This window comes from Leucopleurus acutus, assembly GCF_964270905.1.
Source record: "Leucopleurus acutus genome assembly, chromosome: 18".
Classification (NCBI taxonomy): Eukaryota; Metazoa; Chordata; class Mammalia; order Artiodactyla; family Delphinidae; genus Leucopleurus; species Leucopleurus acutus.
In genome coordinates, this window is record NC_139160.1 from 69,090,442 (window position 1) to 69,112,150 (window position 21,709).

Sequence of the window (21,709 nt, forward strand, 5' to 3'; positions counted from 1 at the left end):
CATCTTATGACATCCCTAAGCTGTACAGGCAATGTTCACTTTCATGCTCTTGTTACAACACTGAACCTAAGACCTTACAGGCTTTCAATGTCCTGCAGAAGGTTCTTTGGGCAGTAATGTAGGTACTATCTGCAACAAACCTAAGCTAGCAGAAAATGTTAACAAGACAGTAAAAGAAAGAAAACTATTAAAAAACCAGAATACCAAATGATATTTAACGGTTATTTTTCTTTACATTATTGTCCCTTAAAATCCCACTAATGGAATGAACGGTTTCCTTGAGACAGTAGTAACGAATACAGTCTGCTTTTGCATGTTTTTTCCTCTAGGTCCAAACACCTCTATTTTACATCGTATCTGTCTTGCGTTATTCAACCAAGACACAGTTGTTTCCATTAGGGAATTTACTGAGTCATAGAAACATTTTTTTTTTTTTTTTTGCGGTACGCAGGCCTCTCACTGTTGTGGCCTTTCCCGTTGCGGAGCACAGGCTCCAGAGGTGCAGGCTCAGCGGCCATGGCTCACGGGCCCAGCCGTGCCGCGGCATGTGGGATCTTCCCAGACCAGGGCACGAACCCGTGTCCCCTGCATCGGCAGGCGGACTCTCAACCACTGCGCCACCAGGGAAGCCCGAAACATTTTTATTATGATAAAAAAATGCATTCTTTGCTCCACTTCAAATGAAATTATATTAGAGTTCCATGTAAACTAGATGTTTGGTTCTTGTTATGAGATGAATATTCAGTAAGTAATAGGAAAAAAAAAAAGCCCAGACCAAAGGGAATTCAGAATATACATTTTTGTGCACTCACATAATTGTCCTCCCTGTTTTGCATTAGAAAACACAGGAGATAGCATAGTGCATCAGTAAAAAAGTAAGATGTAGATTTAAATTTTTGTTCCATTTTATAATCCCTTAACTGCTTTGGATTTCAATGTTCTCAAATGAAAAATGAGGATCTTCACTCTTTTATATAAATGCCAGATATTTAAGAGAGATGGTGCATTGCCTGTAATTTGAATGACTCAAGGGAAATGTCCTATAAAAACCAAAGGTATCACTGAGCCACAGCAACTGCTGGCTCGACGTGAAAATGGTCTCATCTCAGTGAGGGGCTAAATGGAGAGGATGCCACATGCGCGCTGTCGACCCCTCCTCCCTCTAGCCTGGGCCTGCCTCACCCTTTCCCACTCGCTCCAATTTCTTCCCCTTCGCTACGTTGATTGATTTATTTTCTCAAGATTCTTGGTTTAAAAAATGAAAATGAAAATAGAGAAAGGCAAACATTTCTCCTCACCTTGTGTCCTATCCTATTCTCCCTCCCTTTTCAAACTTGCTTCTTGAAGCTTGCTTACCATCTACGCGACTCCTCAGCACTAACTTCCCCTCGTCCACTCCCTCTCGGGCCCCAGGTCTCTCCCGCCACCTCAGTGGTCCCAGGCTGCTGAGTCCAGTGGCACTTGGACTCACTATCACTCCTTAAACCCTCCCAACTGGGTTTCCATCGTAGTCCTGTCCCTTTAAATCTACCTTAAAGAACACATAAGAAAGAAACACCACCTTGTTCCTGGGCCTTAAAGTAATTCAAGGATGGTCAATTACGTGTAGAATAAATTCTGCTCAGCGTGGCTCAAAGTATCCCCTCATGCCTTGCCCTTTATACTCTAACAATATTGGTTTGTGTGTCCCTCCCACAGAGTACCATTTGTGCCTTTGAACATACCGTCCCCCTGCCTGCAACACACTTTCCTTCCACACTTGGTTAATTACAATACTTCCTTCAAAAACCATCTCTTCTAGGATGATTTCTCAGAATAACAATTGGTACTTGCAGTAGTAAACGTGTGCAGATACTCTGCTGAACGCTTTGTTCATTGCCTCATTTTCTAACACTATTTAATCCTCAAAATAGCCCCCTGATGTAGGTACCATAATTAGCTCCATTGTTATAGATGAGGAAACTGAGGTCCAAGGAGCTCAAATCTGCTGCTCGGGGTCACACAGCTAGAAGTGGTAAGCGCTGGGATTTGACCACCATCTTTCAGATTCCAGAACTTCAGCTTCTCAACACTGCTGTATACTGTTTCACCAAAACAGCGTTTTTAAGCAGTAGATGGGTTTTTACTTCTGCAATTTTTTTTTTTTTTTTTTTTGTGGTACGCGGGCCTCTCACTGCTGTGGCCTCTCCCGTTGCGGAGCACAGGCTCCGGACGCGCAGGCTCAGCGGCCATGGCTCACGGGCCCAGCCGCTCCGCGGCATGTGGGATCTTCCCAGATCGGGGCACGAACCCATGTCCCCTGCATTGGCAGGCGGACTCTCAACCACTGCGCCACCAGGGAAGCCCCTACTTCTGCAATTTTGCACCTGCTATTTCTTTTATATGGAATGCATTTTCCCACTTTCCAAATAAAATTTGATTCATTATTTTTAGACATATCTTCTCGACCTGGCTCCAACCTGAGTTAAGCACGTCTTCCCCCAGGCTCCCTGGGTCTTCGACCCTAGTGCTCAGGGCTTTGCACTATAACTCCTTAATTCTGTGTATCTCTCCCCTACTAAGCTGACAATTTTTAATTAAGGGCGGGACTCTCTGTGGCCCCATGCCTCACTGTATATTTTTACACAAGAGACAAGGATAACACAATGGTGACGAGCTGAAGAACAAAAAAAGGCAGCATCAAGGGTGTCCCACAAACAGGCTGAAGTGACCGATTTGTGGTATTTCTCATCACTTGGTTACCCTTTCCTTAGGCTCTTTACAACGTGCAATCAGCCATATGAACCAGCACAAATGACTCTTCCAATTTCAGATGAATTGTATTACTAAGACGAAGAGAAATGACAAGCCACATCAGATTTTCTATCAGAAACAAAACCATAAAACACCATTTTGTTCCTGATGAAGTCTATGCTTCCAACTTTATAAGATTAAAAGGAAAATCGTAACTGACTATAAATTCTATACAACATATCTATGGTATAAAGCTTCACAAACATATGAGTCTTCGAACAGGGCAACAGAGCAGCCAATTTATGTCTCTATATAGTGTTATTAGAGTTTACCATAGAAAATTCTTAGCCTGTTTAAAAAAAAAAAACAACCTCTTTATTTTGAAATAATTTTAAATGTACATAATAGTTGCAAAGATAGTACAGAGAGTTCCTGTACACCCTTGACCCAGTTTTTTCTTATGTTAGTATCTTACATAACCATAGGACATTGATCAAAACCAAAAAATTAACCTTGGTCAAATACTTTGAACCAAAATGCAGAACTGCTTAGGAATTCCCCAGATTTTGCAGGAATGTCTTTTTTTCTGTTTCAGAATCCCATCCAGGATTATACTTAAGTCTCATCTTGTGTTTTACCTGCCTCAACTCTAGAATCAGTCATTTCTCCAAAGAATATTGATTTGTTTTATTGGAGAATGGTTTTTAGAAACGAAAATTTTAGGACTGGGTTTTCTTGATGTTACTGGCATGTCACTGCTTCTAGCCTCGCCCAGAGGAAAGACCTAGGAAATATATGTATGTATATGAGCCCTTGTATACACACATATCTATATTTAGTATCTACTTACTATGTTTGTATCTTATGTAACCATAGAGCTGTATATATGTATCCACCCTTGTATCCATGTATCTATCTATGTATCTATGTCTATATATCTACTGATGTATCTATGTATCTATATATCTATTTATGCATCTATGTATCTATCTATCTTACAATAACTGAGTTCATACTGATACTCCTATTCCAATTGCCAGAGGGTTCATTCTGGCATCTTCCCTTTGCTTATCTGTAACTTCTTTCTCTGACTGTGTGAAATCTGGCTCTCATTATCTCCATAAGTTTCTTTATTTGTTCCACCTTAATTTACAGATAACTAGTGTCAGTGATGGTATTTACTATAAAATAAATCCCACACTTTAAATCGGAGGTTTGGAAGACACATATTTTGTACTGGAGTCTTCACCTTGGGGTCTTGAACTCCCACCCGTGCTCTGTCCTCTTAAGTAATTCCTTCTCAGGAAACCATCACATACTTTCCAAGTATCATTCCTGAGTATGCCTGTGGTAGATTGTACGGTTGTTCAATTTTGCATACTTTGAGGGCAAAGGGCTTATTAGATGCACTATGAAAATTCACATTAACTTATTTTATGCAAAACAACATGGAAATAGGGATAACACCAAATAAAATAACATACATATACATTTCTCATTTCTTAGTAACAATCTAAGTCATTCTTTTAATATCAGAGTAAAAAATATTCAATCGTCACATGGCTGTGAGGATGCCAGCCATACCCTGTCTCCCACTGTGACTCTTACTGAGCAACGGTAGCGGGTAGAATGTAAGGAAAGGCCGACAATGAAACCATCAACCTTCAGTTATGAATAAAGAAAAAGACTGGTTTCCCTTCTTAGATAAGTTCCATAGCTTTCTGGCCACCTTTGGTTATAAAAACATCAGTCCAGGGCAATCCAGTCTCATATGTGATTCAAGCCTTGCTCCCCTACCCCACCCCAGCCCCACAAGTATGACTTCCTTTCTAGAACTGGGAAGGGGACCTGGTCTCTTCTTTCACATCTCCTTCTTTGGGGTCTAGCTCCTCCAGAGCAGAGGCCAGGGTGGAGAGTTAGGAGAAGAAAGGACTGTCTTAGGAAACCAGCCACATTTCAGGGGAGCCCACTTTGTGGTTTGGTCTGGATCTACCCATCAGTTCAAAGCTGATGGCTTTCTGTATGGCTGACCAGCATTGAGAGGCAGAGATACAAAATTCCAGCCTAAAAGGAATGATGTTGACTAGCTGGACCAATCAGATTCTTCTCCCATTGGGAGGCTGAACTTGAGACAGAAAAAGTGTTGATTATTTGTAACAGAACAAACATTTACATGGGACAAAAACAAAGATGGATTATGTGTGTTTCCCTAAGGCAAAGCGCCATCATCATTAAGCACCAGCATCATTATTTTCCCTTAAGGCTGCGGTATCTCCTTTCCCCCCACCCTATACAATCTCATCCAGATTTACAACTTCCACTAGTACAGAGCGCGTCACTAGGACTGAAGAATCAAAGAGGGCAGACATTTCTGTCTGTTGTTTTTGCTGACTTACCCCTTGGGCCTAGAACAGTGCCTGGCACATGGCAGGCACTGGATAACAACTGAGAATGATATGGAACGTCCATATTTGTATCTCTAGCCAGCCAGCCCTTGCTCCTAGACTCCAGACCTACACATGCAACCAAGTATTAGGTGTCTCTGCTGAGTCTCAAACCCATCACAAACTCAACATATCCAAGACCGAGTGATGATCTTTTCCCACAAATAAAGTTCTGTGCTAATGTTTCCCGGTTCTGTGAATGGTATCATCATCCATCCAAGGAGATGAACCTGAAACCAGGAGTCATCCTTGAGACTCTCATTTATGTCCTTAAATCTAAACATTCGCCAAGTCCCTGCTGATTTCGCTTCCCAAACAGCTCTCCCATTCACACTGCCTCCCATCGTAAAAGCCTGCAGTGGCTTCCTATTGTTCTGGGGGCAAAGGGAAAAGTTCTTTTTTTCTTGGCCATGCCACGTGGCATGTGGGACCTTAGTTCCCTGACCAGGGATTGAACCCGCACCCCTGCGTTGGAAGTGTAGACTCTTAACCACTGGACCGCCAGGGAAGTCCCCAAGGGAAAAGTTCTTGGCATGTTTCTCAAGGTGCTGCATGGTCTATGCCCCACTTACTTTTCTATACTCACTTTACACCACTTTTTTCTGGGGTCATGCTGAACTTGTTTCTTTCTCTCTGGAATGCTCTCCCCTCCCTTTCCCTATCAACACCCCCCATGAAGTTCACGGCTGCCCCTCCTTCAAAACTCAGCCCAAGTGTCTCTTTCTCCTTCGCCACTTCCCTGACCCCCATCTGGGTCAAGGTCTTCTAACTCCTCACTCAAATGCCGTTCTTTTCTGCAGAAAGGTCATCTCACATTATAAATATTTATTCACTGCTCTGATTATTTGACTGATGTCCAACTCCTCCATTAGACCCTAAGCTCCATGAGAGCAGAAAATTTAACTGTTTATTCTTATCTCCTTAATGCCTGGCCCAGTGTTTTGCACACAGTAGGGACTCAAAGATTGAAGGAATTGAATGAACAAGCAGATAGCAGAAACGTTTTGGGTGGAATAGACAAGTACGTGGGCTTCTCAGAACAAAGAACAGATGGGCTGCTGAAACCTGAGTCCCAAAGGAATCAAAGCAATGGCAACACCTCATGTTGCGTGTATGGGCACACAGAGGACAAAATTCACTACCTCACTCCTGAAACATGTCTAAACGCAGCTACCAAAGAGCCTGTTTGCAATTCAATGACTGCAAGACACTGCAGAAAACTGAAAACCAATTGTCACGTTTTTTTCTTAGAACCATAACCATCTAGTTTCCCATTGCCTGTGAAAGGATCTGAGAAAAAATAGCGCTGTTGGTGTTTAAAATTTTTGTTCTCGTGATTAAAGAAAGCAAAGTGAGATAGTGTCTCCATGGCTGGGCAGGGGTCTGAGGACCGGGTATGCTGAAGAGTAACCCTCTTGCCTGGTTTGTACACATTTTCCCTCCAAACCTCACTTAAAAAAAAAAAAATCGTAATAATGTCAAGAGCCATCTGATTTTGTTAAGAATGCCTTTCTCATTAAAGATACTTCAGAATTTAAGAGAAAAAAAAATTGAGAGGTTATCTTGTAGAGTGCTGTGATAAACTGTAATAAAAGTAATTCTGAATTAGCACAATTGACACAGCCGACCACTCATCAATGTAAACTTGAACAGTCTTAGGCCCGTCATTTTATGTTTGTTCAATGTCAAGAGAGAGTTGAGCTGCCTTATTAACCGTCCTGAGTACCAGGGGATGAGGCAAAGAGCAAGGTTTCTGAAAACAACAGCCTCTAAAAGTGATCTGGTTTGGGTCAATCACACATAGAATGAAATTTTGGAAGGACTTAGAGAAACCCTTCTTCCAAGAAAGTCTCAAATTTATAACATTTATTATTATGGGACTTGTTTGATTAAGGGCAAAAGGAACTCAGTCCATCTGTTGAGAAAGCTGTTCTTGGTTGGTGAAAGCTGCCCGCCATCCTGAGAGCACCCACTATCTTTCAGCTCTGTTACTTCCTGGCGGCCAAGAGCGGTCCTTTGTTTTTGAGGCCAGGGGGTGTATTCGTTTCCAAGGGCTGCTGTTAACATAGTACCCAAAACTGGTGGCTTGAAACGGCAGAAATTTACTATCTCAGTTTTGGAGGCTGAAAATCCCAAATCAAAGTGTCTATGGGCTTGGTTCCTTCTGGAGGTTCTGAGGGAGGGTCTGTTTCAAGACTTTCTCCTAGTTTCTGGTGACGGTCCACACCCCAGGTGTTCCTTAGCTTGTACATGCATCGCTCTAGTCTCTGTCTCTGTGTATCTCTCTTCTCCTTTTTGTATAAGGACACCAGTCATATTGGATTAGGGACCACCCTAATGACCTCACCTTAACTTGATTTCAACTGCAAATACCCTATTTTTAAATAAGGTCACATTCACAGGTACTGGGAGTTAGGGCTTCAGTGTCTCTTTTTGAGGGACACAATTCAACCCGTAATAGGAAGACATCAATTCTAACAGGTACCTGGTCTGTTTTGTTTTGACATCCCAGATCCTTGACTAGTACCTGTTTAACTCCAAAATTCCAGTTGGCTGCTCACCATTTTTGCGTTGACTTCTAGATTTCTAGGCTGCTGTCTTTTTTTTTTTCTTTTTAAAATTGAGGTATAGGTGATTTATAATATTATGTAAGTTTCTGTATATAACACAGTGATTCACAAGTTTTAAAGGTTATACTCCATTTTTATAGGTATTATAAAATATTGGCCATATTCCCTGTGCTGTACAACGTATCCCTGTAGCTTATTTATTTTATACATGGTAGTCTGTACCCCCATCTTATCTGCCCCTCCCCACTCTAGGCTGTTTTCTTATGCTGATAATTGATATCCTCAAATTTTTAGCTTCTGTTGTGACCTATTAGCTTGAACCCTGATCTGAATAGTTCTCAGTCTTAGCTACTTCATCTCTTTAAACAGATCTTATTGTTGTTTATGTCTTAATGTGGCATAAGAATTTACTTTTTAAAAGAAGCCTAACAATGAAGCTCTATCAGAAATAGCAGATCAAGTGCTATATGAGTTTTGAGATTTCAGTTATGTTAAATTATGGGTAATAATATGTAAACTGACAACTAAAGAGTCATCTCTGACCGAAAGATTGAGAGAGTGGCTTCAAGTGCAGTTGGGTTACATCAAAGGCTTTGAGTAAAATGCTGCGCATTCCAACTCAGCCACTGGTGATTTATAGCTTCTCTGGGGTATTGATCCTTGGCCCCTGGGCAGCTGAGTTTTTCCCGGAGCAGCAGAAATCCTAGTGTTGGATGCCTCCAGCTGCATGTGATTCCCAGCTGTTGTACAAATGTCACTCTCTGTGCAAACCGCAATGGGAAAAAAAAACGGTTGGGTAGCACTGTAGTAAATGATGTTACGACATAGCTATAAAAATTAAGAATCAGTCCGTAACCAGGTGGTCTGTCTGGAAACTTAGAGCATGAGAAGTCTGAGAGGAAAAGGTTAACAGTTCGTCTTTACTTTCTTAGCTGTCATCACTCCTCACCTTCTGCAACCCAGCTTCTGCACCACCAGAATCCCTAAGCCTGCTCTCACCACCCTACCAATATGGTGACCAATTTTTTATCAAAATTAAAAAAAAAAAAACTGTGGTCAGAAACGCATAACATCACATTTACCATCTTAGTCATTTTTAAGGGTACAGTTCAGTAGCGTTAAGTACATCCATATTGTTGTGCAAAAGGTCTCAAACCTTTTCATCTTTTAAAACTAAAACTCTATAGCCATTGAACGACAACTCCTCTTTGCCCCTTTCAACCCTCACTCTATTTTCTGTTTCTATGAATTTGATTACGTTAGATACCTCATATAAATGGAATCATACAGCATTTATCATTTTGTCACTGGCTTATTTCACTGAGCATAATGTCCTCAAGGTTCATCCATGTTGTTGCATGTCAGAATGAATAATATTCTACTTTATGTATATACCACATTCTCTTTAGTCATTCATCTGTCAATGGACATTTTGGTCGCTTCCACCTCTTGGCTATTGTGAGTAACGCTGCAATGAGATCCTACTTTCAATTCTTTTGGATATATACCCAGAAGTGGTATTGCTGGATCATTTCTATTTTTAATTTTTTGAGGAACCTCATGCTGTTTTCCATAGCGGCTGCACCATTTTACACCACCAACAAGTGCACAAGTCTTCCAATTTCTCCATATCCTCTCCAAGCCATGAACACAGAATGTCTTTTCATTTATTTGTGTCTTCTGTAATTTCTTTCAGCAATGTTTTGTAGTTTTCAGGGCAGAAATCTTACACTTCCTTGGTTATGTTTTTTCCTAAGTATTTTATTTTTTCTGATGCTATTGTAATTAGGATTGTTTGCTATGGTGACCACCTTTGACCTCTCTGAAGTCTCTGAGATTGTGAACCACAGCCTTGTTCTTGATGACACACACGTTCTACTCTTTCCTCCTACCTCTTGGGCTTCTCATTCCCATTTCGGGCTCTTTCTCATTGGCTCACTGGATTCATTTGCTGTTCCTCAGGGAACCATTCTTCCCTTGGTAAACTCATGATTCTAAAGGTTTAACTTACCACCTGCATGTTAATTTTTGCTTCTCTCCAATATCTGTCTCAGCCCTGATATTCTGCCTAAGTTTTAACCCTTACATCTATCCAGACATTGTCTCATAGATATTTCCCAGGCATCTCATGGAAAATATGACCCCCCCACTCCCCAAAATAAAACAAACAAACCAACCCCAAAATTCTTCCTTCTTCTGCATCCTCTGCCTTGGCACATCTGGGGCAATCTAGAAACCTGGGTGATGCTCTTGTCTCCAACCTTTGCTCATCTTACATCCGACGGGTCACCAGATCCTACCCTCTGCATTCCCTCTTCTGTACGTCACCACTCCTTCACGTTCCCTCATCTCTATTTCCTTCAGTTGAGACTGCAATCACCATCTGCTTCAGGGATTGGCTCTCCTATCTTCAGTCTAGGTGCCCTTCAATTCATTCTCTGAACTGAAGAATGCAGGGGAAAAAAGAATGAAATTTTGCCATCTGCAGCAACAAGGATGGACTTGGAGGATATTATGCTAAGTGAAATAAGTCAGACAAAGAAAGACAAATAATGCATGGTATTACTTATATGTGGAATCTAAAAACTACAGCAAACTAGTGAATATAACAAAAAAGAAGCAGACTCACCTCACAGACATATAGAACAAACCAGTGGTTACCAATGAGGAGAGGGAAGGGGGAAGGGCAATTTAGGGGTAGAGGATTAAGAGGTACAAACTATTATCTAAAAAATGAATAAGATACAAGGATATATTGTACAACATGGGGAATATAGCCAATATTTTATAATAACTATAAATGGAGTATAACCTTTAAAAACTGTGAATCACTATATTGTACACCTATAACTTATAATATTGTACAGTAACTAAACTTTGATTAAAAAAAAATAGAACATAGGGGAGATTATGTCGCTCTTGGCTTACATGCCCGCAGGGTAATATCTAGTGGCTTAGCACTGCTCATGGCATTTCCTCTGCTGATCCCTGCTTGTTTGTCCAGCTCACCATTTTCTCCCTTGCTCTATACTTGAGTCACAGTGAACTCCTAGTGGCCTCCAAAAAGCCACTATGCTTTTTCTTGCCTAAAGAAAAAGTTTGCTGTTCTCTTGGTCTCAAGCATGCTTCTTTACACTGCCTTCTTCTAACTTCCTTCACCTAGATGGGAATTACAGATTTTAGTCTGTGCCACACTTGGGAGAAAACATATCTAATTTCATCATCTGTTATGTGCGTCTCCTTTGTGCTCCACGGTTTGTAGTATCTGTTTAGTTGTCACTTTCTGCCACCAGTTCATAAGCTATTTGAAGGCAGGAACAATATCTTGCTCATCATTATGTCTGGTGCCCCTAACACAACATCTGAAGTACAGTAGATGGGCATTCAGACCCCAGGATTACAAAAATGGGGAGATCTAGTAAAAGGAATACCTCAAGTGACATTAGCCTGATGCCATTACGTATTTGAATCACACAACCCTCCTTCTCCACACCCCACACTGATTCCCAGCTCACTGGGCTATATTCTGATTACAATTTGACCTCCAATCTACACATCCACAGGGAGAGAAGCTGCTGATCCCAAAATGCAAGCATCTCAACCAACCCATTTTCCAGACACTCGCCTTAGAATGAATGAACGAACTGATTCTCTGAGCAGGTTGTGTGTCACCTGCATTGGGGTGAGAAAGCACTTATTCTCCCAACTTAAGCACTTTACAAATTATATGAAATTGGGCAAGAAATTTATCTCCCTGAATGTTAGTTTCTGTGTCTTTAACATTTAGAATTAAATTCAGTAATTGCATATGAGGTGCCTGGCACCAGGTAGTTTTCAATAGGGAATATTTATTATTGTAACAGTTGCATCCTTCTTTCATGTTACATTCGTTTGAGTTCACTCCTGTGAGATGGAAAAAGTACTAAGAAGACTGAAGGCTCGACTCAGATCAGGAGACGGCAAACAGTGCTTAGCTGAGTGGCTAGTCTGTCCCCTTGCTGTTGCCCTAAATCCAGAATGACTTCAATACAGGAGACAAGACAGAGATGAAAATGAAAGCCCCCAGGTAAGGCTACGGAGAAACATTAACCCAGAGCTCATATATATATATATTTTTTGGAGCTCATATTTTTAAAAGGACTAAGAGTTTTGTTGTTTTGTTAAAATCATAATCAACAAGAGAGAGAAGTCTCTTTACATGTCCATCCCTCACTATGCATTGGACATCATAGAAGACCAAACATTATCAAATTTGAACCAGACAAGACTCAAATGGGACTTAATACAGAGCTGGGGAAACAGTTTTAATTGCAGAGCTTTGAACTTAATCTACACAGACTATCTCTACTTCCCTTTTCAATGATTCTTTTCCCTGAGGCTTCTCTATGGGTCTTTTTTTCCCTCATAGTTTAATGAATCTTCTACTGCTTAAAAGAAAACCCTTTATATCTGTCTTGCACTGAATTTGCAAAAATCATTAAAGCTGCAAGAATTCTCTTCCTTTTCAAAGTTTGCAAAACTCCACCTACATTCTCCAGTGTCTTTGCTACATCACAGAGCATGAAGGTCATTGTCTCCTACTGCTGTTTAGAGGACAGCAGTAGGTCAAGGGGGTTTTTAGCCTCTATATGAACTGCCCTGGCTTCTCGGCAGCCAAATTATACATTTACAGACAATCTCATTTCTAGTCAATTTTCTGATCTTATGTGAAAACCCATTATATATCTCTATTTCTATCTCTATCTATCTCCAGTTCCTCTATTGGGTTTTGGTGATGCTGAAAGAGAATCACGGTCTCTATTTAATTAGATACGGGGTCACATAAATTATGGCAGCTAGGAAATGATTGCTACTGCTATATTGCTGCTAGGAAAGCAATAGATGAATTTTATGTGAATGCATAATTGGCATGTTTTTTCAGAGCATTATTTATTTTGGAGAGTGACAAAGGAAAAGCTACATTAGTGGCTCTAAAGGCAAAACATTGGTGATGGCATGGAGACAGGTGGCCTGGGAACGAGCATTTACATCAGAACCTACCCAAAGTCATCCCCAAGGAGCCCTTTAATTATTGCCCTCTGAGTCCTCTCTTTAAAAAAGTTTCTATCAAAATGCCTTTATTAAGCAATAAATAATTCAACGTTGCTTCTTTTTCCTTAAAGAAAAGCATATATGAAGAGCCTTCAGAGCATTAGCATTAGGGAAGCAGTGCTGCTGCCTAGAATTCACAAATTTCCAGCTAAAAGTACTGAAGTAGGCATTTTAGTCGGGTAAATGCACAATTCCCTTTAGGTTTCCTGAAGTGTTAAAGAAGGCTGCTGGTCCCATAGTTTCTCCTGAAGAGCCCCACGGGTTAGCATCCCTGGCTGGAAACCACTGTCTTAAAGGGCAAGGAGGCAACTTCAGAAAATAATGGGGAAACAATAAGTAGCATGTTCCTACTTAAGAAGGATACAGTTCCAGCACCATTGATCCTGCAGACTGTGCTTGCCTCAGGGAGCTTCTTCACAAAAGCTCTGGTGCATGGAGCAATCTGATGTAGCATTCGGTCACATTTCTCCCCCTTTATCATTGGCTTAGATTAATAATCTGTGCTCTTTCCTTTAATTTCATCTCTTGGATGTTTTCTGCGTTCACTTCTTCACTTCTTTCTCTTCTCCCATTCTAATTTCTTCACTGTACCATTCAGCTTTCTACCATTGTCTCCTATCCCATCCACCTCCAGGGACATAATCCCTCTCCCAAGCATGAGAACCGACTTTTTCTAATAGCCCCCGTTCAGTGTTTCATATTTAACGTCTCCATTTTAGAGATGGCTCACACGGTTTCTATTACTCTTGAAAAATGTCTATGCACCAACATGTATATTTTAACACAATCGTTTTTACCACAATCATACTAAAGTACATTAAGTCTCTAGAGACCTCTCTAAAATGTCAATATGCTGCAAGCACCTTATGTCTGTGTCTAAGGAGGGTCATTGCTCCAGAAGGTCCCTGAGGGAAAAGGTGCTTTGGCCAGTGTCTGCCATCATGTGGAGTGAATGGTAAGCATCTCAGCTCTTAGCTTCTGCCAAAGTCCTAACTCCAGTGCCTCTAATTAGATCATCTACCTTTTGGATAGTTTTAATGATTGAGTAGCTTAATTCACCTCCATTCCTCAAGAAACTGCCTGTCACATCAATGGTTATTTCATGAATATAATGACATCTCTGTCACCTAAGATACCATTATTTATCAACAAGTAACTAACAGTCTTACGAATGAGCCTCCACAATGGCATGACTCATGTTTGGCATTTATACAGCTTTAATGTAACTCAATATAGCATAGAGGCTGAGTCTGGGCTTTTGGTCCAAATTGCCTGGGTTCAAATCCTAACTCTGCCACTTATTAGCAGTGAGACCTTAGGCAAGTTACTTCTCCGTGCCTTAGTTTCCTCACCTGTAAGATGAAGCTATTAACAATACTTGCATCACATGGTTGCTGTGAAATTTAAATAAATGAAAATACAAAGTAGCTGGCACTGAGCCAGTGCTCACACAAACGTGACTGTAGCTCTAAGAACCTATAGACTAGTTGGTGGAAAGGGTCAAAGACTGAAAAACAAGTTTAAACTGAATAAAGACAGACTTTGGAATACAGAGTGCTTTCTGGAACTTGAAACATTAAGAAAATCAACTATTTTTTCACATTTTCCCCATCCTCTTCTCTGGGAATAATAAAAATAGAGTAAAATCATTTAAATCCTGAAATAAATACCAGATTTGTAAAGCAAGGACTAAGGTGGTTATACAGCAAGAGATATTTATTGGTTGTGTCTAATTATATGGTTGGTCAATTTCAATTTTGAACTCACTAATTACATATTTCTTCTACAACTAGAAACCATGGGAAGTATTTGCATCAATGGCATAAAGAACTTCCCAACCCTCATTTGAAGAACCTACCACTGTTGCCACAAATTGAAAAGATCTGGAAGAAATCATGCCCACCACACTCAGATAACCATTTGCCTGTGTAGCCCTAGGACAGGGAAGAATTTAAATCCTTCTTTGATATGCTCGCAGTGGGCATCTTTATATCAAATATGTTTGTTTCTTTTTTCCTTATTGACTGCCCTTGGTTAAAAGCATAGGCTTTGGAAATAAACAAGAGTAAAACAATGAAATGCTTAAAGGGATTTTCAGATATATAAATAACAACAAAAATTTAAATAGGTTATGTCTTCGTTTTTTTAAAAATAGACAACTCTATCCAACTTGAAAATTCTGAATGTGTAGGGCCTTCCTAAAATTCCAGATAGGATCTTCACTGGGATGTTAGTAATTCCAACTATTGCAGTGCTGGGGAGGGTAAGCCAAGAATATTTATCTAGGCTCCCCCCTTTTATAAATTCTGCTTCTCAAAGGGTCTCTTCTCTTTGACAGAGTCAAATGTTCAAGCCAAGTATCTTCCATGGAACAAAAACTATGAGAATAGCTAATCACACCTGTAATCTTTCTGCCAACATCAATAACATAATCTTCACACATTTACATTTTTGGAACATGATTATCAATGCCATAACACCCAATCTATTTTCATACACAACTGGGCACACAGTTGATCAATTATTCTATCCCATTTCTTATAACCACTTTGGGCACCCAGACTAATCTCTTTTAATGTCTAGTGGTCAGGCAACTTTATGCTTAATATTTTTATGATGATGATCAAGAGTATTACATGTAATTATGCCAAATGGCAATCTGGCCCTGCGGCATTTCATTTCCAAACTATCTTCATTTAATGGCAGAAGGAGAATCTAAATTCAGTTTACTATACTATGTCCATCTTAATTTTACTCAAAATAATGATATAAAAATATTCCTAGGATAATCATAGGGCAATAAAAATTTCCTTTGTTGATATTAGAGAAGGTTAAACTTAGAAGAAAATTATTTGCCAACTCAGATTGTCTTAATTTATTAAAATCTATCTTTTTTTACTTTGAACCTTGAACTGCTTTAATACTACCTGTAAGCACACGTTTTGCCCTTATTTTTTTAATGCCGATTTAAAGAATCCCCCATACATTACTTACCTGTTTAAGCTTCTTTAGATCTTCATCAAGTTCTAAGTTGTCCAAAATAACAGCGACAAACAAACTCAGGAGGATCTATAAAATGGTTAAATAGCAATGAAAAAACCCACACGCCATAAGTATCAAAATATTATATATATGATATAGAATATCTACCTAAAATATACACTTATATAGAATGCATTAAACATGAGTTGTGAATCACTGCATAGGTATTTTAAGATACTTATAGCAAAGACATTAAAGGAACTGCATCTGTTAACTGAAATAAACAATATAAAATATTAATTTGCTTTATAAAACTGATTTAAAATGAAAATTAAGAAACCTTTAAAAAAATAACTCAACAATCTTACTTCTAAGACTGTATTCAAAGAAAATAACCTGAAGTACTAATGAAAACCTTTATGTACAAAAGTGCTTGAGAGATTATTTGTAATAATGAAATACTGGAAATAACATCTAACCTTATGTAAATAGCTAATACAGTTATAGAGATCTCTATTGTAAAATTCATGCAGCCATTACAAATCCATTGTGGTAACTAGTCTCCAACATTGTGAGTCACTGGTGTTCACAGTCTTGTGTATCCCCTTACACATTGAATATGGCTGGTCTGTATAACCAATAGGTTACGGAAAGGATTGTGTGTGACTTATGAGGCTAGGTAGTAAAAGTCATTGTGGCTTTCACCTCGCTCCCCCTTGGATCACGCACTCTGCTGGAAGCCAGGTGCCGTGTCCTATGGCCAGGTGCCGTGTCCCTGTGGAGAGGCCCATGTGGCAATGAGCTGAGGCCTCCTGCCACAGCCATGTGACTGACCCATCTCAGAAGTGGATCCTTCAGCCCTAGTAAATCCTTCAGGTGACTGAAGCCCCAGCTAACATCTTGACTGCAAACTCATGGGACACTCTGAACTACAGAAACACCCAGCTAAGCCCGTCTCAGATTCCCGACCTGCAGAATCCACGTGAGATAATAGATGTTTATTGTTGTAAGCTCTTAAGTTGTTCATAATTTGTTCTATAGCAATAGATAACTAATACACTCATGAATTTTAACAGTAGAAAAAATGCTTACAATATTAAATGAGAGTATATATGGTAGAAGTGCAAGTATGTACAAAAAGAAATAATAGAGAAAATGCTAGGAGGAGGTACTTTAGAAATGTTAACGGTGCCTGTCTTTGTGAAAAAAATGGACTCCCCCTCCCTTTTTTTTTGTATTTCACTATATTTTCCCAAATTAAAAAAAAAGGCATATACTTCATTTGGAATGGGTAAGTACGGTAAAAGAAAGAAAACAACGAAAAAGTAGAATTTTAAAAATATTTTAATTTCTAGTCCCTTTTCAACTTTGAATTCTCTAAAGTACCACATTCATTTGATAATCTTTTTCATTCTTGATATATATTCTTCCTTTTAATTTCCCTCTTGGCAAATTATTCCCATTTGTTACTATTAGACTGTTAAGCACAAAGGTAAGAAAATCGAGGCAATTTAGTCATGACTCTTAAGCACCAGAGAGATTATTATACAGAAGTTAACGGCTAGCTGTTTTCCAAGTTTAATGAGCATATAACAAGGGGAAAAAAAAGCCTCAACTACTATGGAGTTTTGACAACGTTTGGCTCAGGACAATTGCCAGCACTCTTCCTGTGAATAGCCACAGCCTTTGGGATCCTGCCAGAACTTAAAGAGGATACAGAATGGTCTAGAACATAGATTTTTTTTCTTTTGTTTAATTCTTTTTAAATTGAAGCATAGTTGATTTACAATGTTGTGTTAATTTCTGCTGTACAGCAAAGTAATACACACACACACACATACACACACATATATACTTTTTTATATACTTTTCCATTATGGTTTACTACAGGATATTGAATATAGTTCCCTGTATTATAGGAACAACAGAAGAACCTTGTTGTTTATGAATTCTGTATATAATAGTCTGCATCTGCTGACCCCAAACTCCCAATCCATCCCTCCCGCATACCTCCTCCCCTTGGCAACCACATGTCTATTCTCTATTAGACCACAGATTTTTTACTGATGTCACCACGTCCACCACACTGTGCACATCTGGGCACAGATATATTCAGGCTTACTCTAAACCAGACATTATTCTATACAGGACATTTCATAGTTCACTCCAAGTCTAGCCCTTGTCCTGTGCCCTACAGGTTGACCTTGACGTTATCATCAAAAGTACTCTCAGTACTCCCTTCTCCTGCTTCCTCTCCCAGACTCAGAGTGGCCACCTGAAGGGCTCCGCTGTGAATCTGAGCTGTCTCACACCACTTCCGTCTCTCCTGGGCACTGGAAGCAGCCCTGGCTCTGTGTCCTAACCTAACAGCCTTTCCTATCTCCCCAGGGAAAGGGCCAACACAAATCTAAAAAGAAAAAATAATTTCCCTGATTAAAAAAGGGAAAGCCACAGATCCCCTCCCTTTGCTTAGCGCATTTCCTTGAAAACTTATGCTTATAAATTCTGTCCCTTTGAGATGTATACAGATCTTTTTAAAAGCTAAATAAGTCTCATCATTTTACAACCCAGGAAGAGTGCCCTGTCTCCCCTTCTCCATGGGAAGTTGGGAATATAACTTAGCCACCTGGACCCATGTTGCAAAACTACCTATTTATCATGGAGATATGAAAAGTTTTATTTTCCTTCGGGTAAAGGCAATTAGCTGTCACAGAGGGCCGTCCCAGTTACCAGGTGAATTTAGGGGGAACTGTATTTAACAAATGATGCCATCGAGTCTTCTTGCCTGAGGACTACTTGTTTTCATCCTGAGAGAATGGATGTGTTGTGGGGATGTGTATCAAAGGGTGACACGGCTTTCTGTCTTTGCGATCACTTTGCTGGACTGCCCGCGACGCCCATCACAGTCTGGTTTAGTGCTATTCAATAATAAAACTGTTTTCTTTCTTGTCTACCTTGGTGGAGGTTTTCTGGATTGTCAGGAGATTTTATTTTTAATTATTTTCCCAACACCAGACAGATGGCAGGCTACTTAACCACAGCAAGGTTATGCTATTCGATTAAATTGGACTCTGTCGCTGTGTCAGATACTGCCTGGTCAGGAACATAAATGCGATACCGTGCTCACCGCTACGAAGTTCACAATCGAATTAAGCAGACGTGGGTTGGCAGCCTGGTGGAAAAGAGCAGTGTGGTTGGAGACCTTGGCCGGCAAATAGGCTCTGACAGTCACCAGCTGCGTGGCAACCACTAGCCCACTGTGAATTTCAGTGCTCTCATTTGTAAAATACAACGGCTATAATAATAATAGCTTGACAAATTGCAGCTATAGTATTTTTTCATTTAATCCTCCCACAAGAACCCTGGGGTGTAGTATAGCCTATATGAAAATACACAGACGTAAACTTAGATATGCGACACTAAAACAGTTTTCTTCATATTTTTACATATCAGTTGAATGTAGTCCATAAGCCCTCCATTTGTGTTGATGGCTGAAAACCGAATCTTGCTACATGAATCCAATTTTGTCCTTTAAAACTTAAGTTACATTTGAATAAATGCTCCTTTTCTTTGTAGGTCTGGTTTAAAGTCAAAGATGTGATGGTCATTGGCCTCTGGTCCACTGTGGCCATGTGACTGGTCCTCTGTCCCCCATCAGGGGCAGTGATGGTGCTTATTTGGGGGACGCTGGGTTTTCTCTCTGCTGAATTGGTCACCACCTCAGTTCCTGCAGCTCCTGCTAAGATCTCTGGTTCTCAGTGACACCCCTTGTTTTAGTTTCATGGGGCTGCTGCAACAAATTGCACTAGCTTTGTGACTTAAAACAACAGAGGGGCATTCTATGACAGTTCTGGAGGCCAGAAGTCCAAACTCAAGCTGTCGGCAGGATCACACTCCCTCCAGAGGCTCTAGGGGAGGATCCTTTCTTGCCTCTTCCAGCATCTCATGGCCCCAGGCATTGCCTGGCTTGCAGCAGCCTCACTCCACAATCTCTGTCTCTGTCTTTTCCTCATACTCCCTGCATCTTGTCCTCACCCTTCTCTTATAAGGACACTTGTTATTGGACTTGAGGCTTAACTGGATAATCCAGATTAATCTCATCTCAAGATCCTTAATTTAACTGCATCTGAAATGACCATTTTCCCAAATAAGGTCACATTCACAAGCCTGGGAGTTAGGACATGGATATACTTTTGTGGAGCACCCATTCAATCCTCTCTACTCTCTACCTGGTCTCTAATTTGGGCCCTTGTTCTAGCAGTAGTGTTCGTCCTACTCAGTGGCTTTCAACTCTCAAGGAAGTTTGGAAGTTCTGCCATTCCAGGTGGAGGCTAAGGGAGACTGGTTCTTGCGGGGGGGATCTTTCAGACTCTCTCTACCTAGACCTCTCAGGCAGCTACACAGCTCTCTGAGGGCTGCCCCTCGTCCGTGTCGGCCCCTAGCAAGGCTCTCTCCCCATCAAGTTCAGACAAGAAGTGGTTGCAGGTCTTGGTTGTCAACACACCAACGATGGTGTGACGTGCCACCATTGTCGAAACGCACCGCCTCCCTGTCTCTCTCTGGGCCCTTCTGCCTCCCTCATGCTTCATCCCCAGAAAACGTTCTTATTTCCCCTCAGAAAGCAGGGATGTGAAGGAAAATGGGAGCAGGGGCTTGGAGCGGGGGCACACGTGTGTGAAGACTGACAACCAGAAAGTAAACTCAACCAGGGTTTCCCAGGTTCGGTCCTGTGCCACCTGAGCACTCCGACTTCTCAGAGCTGAGCTGGGCCGATGCGTCTGGGTGCCTCTTCTGAACGCTGCTCATTTAAGATCATGAGGGGCTGGTCATGAGTCCAGCCAGGTGCTACCAGGATAGCAAGATACCAAGGAGAAGGAGGTTTCTGGCAGGAAGGGAATTGTGAGAAAGTCTTTCCAGGTGGCATGAGGGAAGACTGGGCCTTGGGAGTATGGGGCTGACTAGGGACCTGGTGAGCAGGTGAGTATGGCCAGAGCATGGGTGCCTGGAAGGAGGCTGGGGGAGCCTGAGAGGTAGGCCTGGGGGCTGGCAGTTTGCCCAAATGCCACCAAGGGAGGTCGGGAGGTGTGAGAGGGAGGTTGCAATAATCACAGAATGATGGCGTTCTTTTCTTCTCTGGTAAAATTTTCCTTTCAGATGTTCTGGTTTTTTATGCAGGTAATGCAGTTATTTTAAGCTGGCTCATTGAAATAGTAACGGGATCCTGTTAAGTGCAGTTTGACAAAAGTTATTAAATATGTAATGTTTTGTTACCTTAATTTAAAAAACAGTACATTTTATACCTCCTTTTTGGAGGAAAGAGGAAAAAGCTACCCTCAGGGCAGAAGGACAGAGAAATAGATGGGGGATTCTAGCTGCACATTCTCTTTTTCATGGAGATAAGAGTTTCATTTTCATGGTAGAGAGAAGGCAAGACTCAAAAAGGAAACACTTTGGCTTTGCTGAAGGGGCTTTGCAGGTAGAAAGCCCCTCGCTAACAGCGTTGAGACAAGCTCTTGGGGAGGGTTTTGGTAACAAATTTAAGTACAATATATGGGAAAGTTTAAAGTTTGCTTTAAACTTCATTAAACCTAGGTTCATTCACTATCTGAATGTTCAGCCTTTCCTGCTTAGTTAACATGAAGACGTGATGGCAAAAACAGAAACCGTATTTAAAAATGTGTGTGGAGTTCGAGTTTCCTTGAAACTCTGTGTGGACACGGACGTTTATGGATCCTTGTCACCGTGTTCCTGACGAGTAGGGCCCTGTGCTAAAGTGAGGACTTGGCACTTGGGGTCTGGCTTTGATGTTTCTCTGGAGTGGAAATAGAAGATCCGGGGAGGCTAGGTCTGCAGCTGATTGCCAGGAGGTGAGAATTACTTTGTAGTTTT

The 21,709-nt window shown here is 40.8% G+C and overlaps 1 protein-coding gene across 4 annotated transcripts in view; it reads right to left on the minus strand.

Moving 5' to 3' along the window:
- The window catches only part of NALCN (sodium leak channel, non-selective), a gene marked incomplete at both ends in the record, with an annotated part of 280,034 nt that overhangs the window by 89,676 nt on the left and 168,649 nt on the right, over nt 1-21,709 (minus strand). For all 4 annotated transcript variants that reach the window (XM_082859218.1, XM_082859217.1, XM_082859216.1 and 1 more), the window contains one exon: nt 15,833-15,907. In XM_082859218.1, coding sequence (XP_082715344.1) covers nt 15,833-15,907 — 75 coding nt within the window. The remainder of the gene's footprint in view (nt 1-15,832; nt 15,908-21,709) is intronic.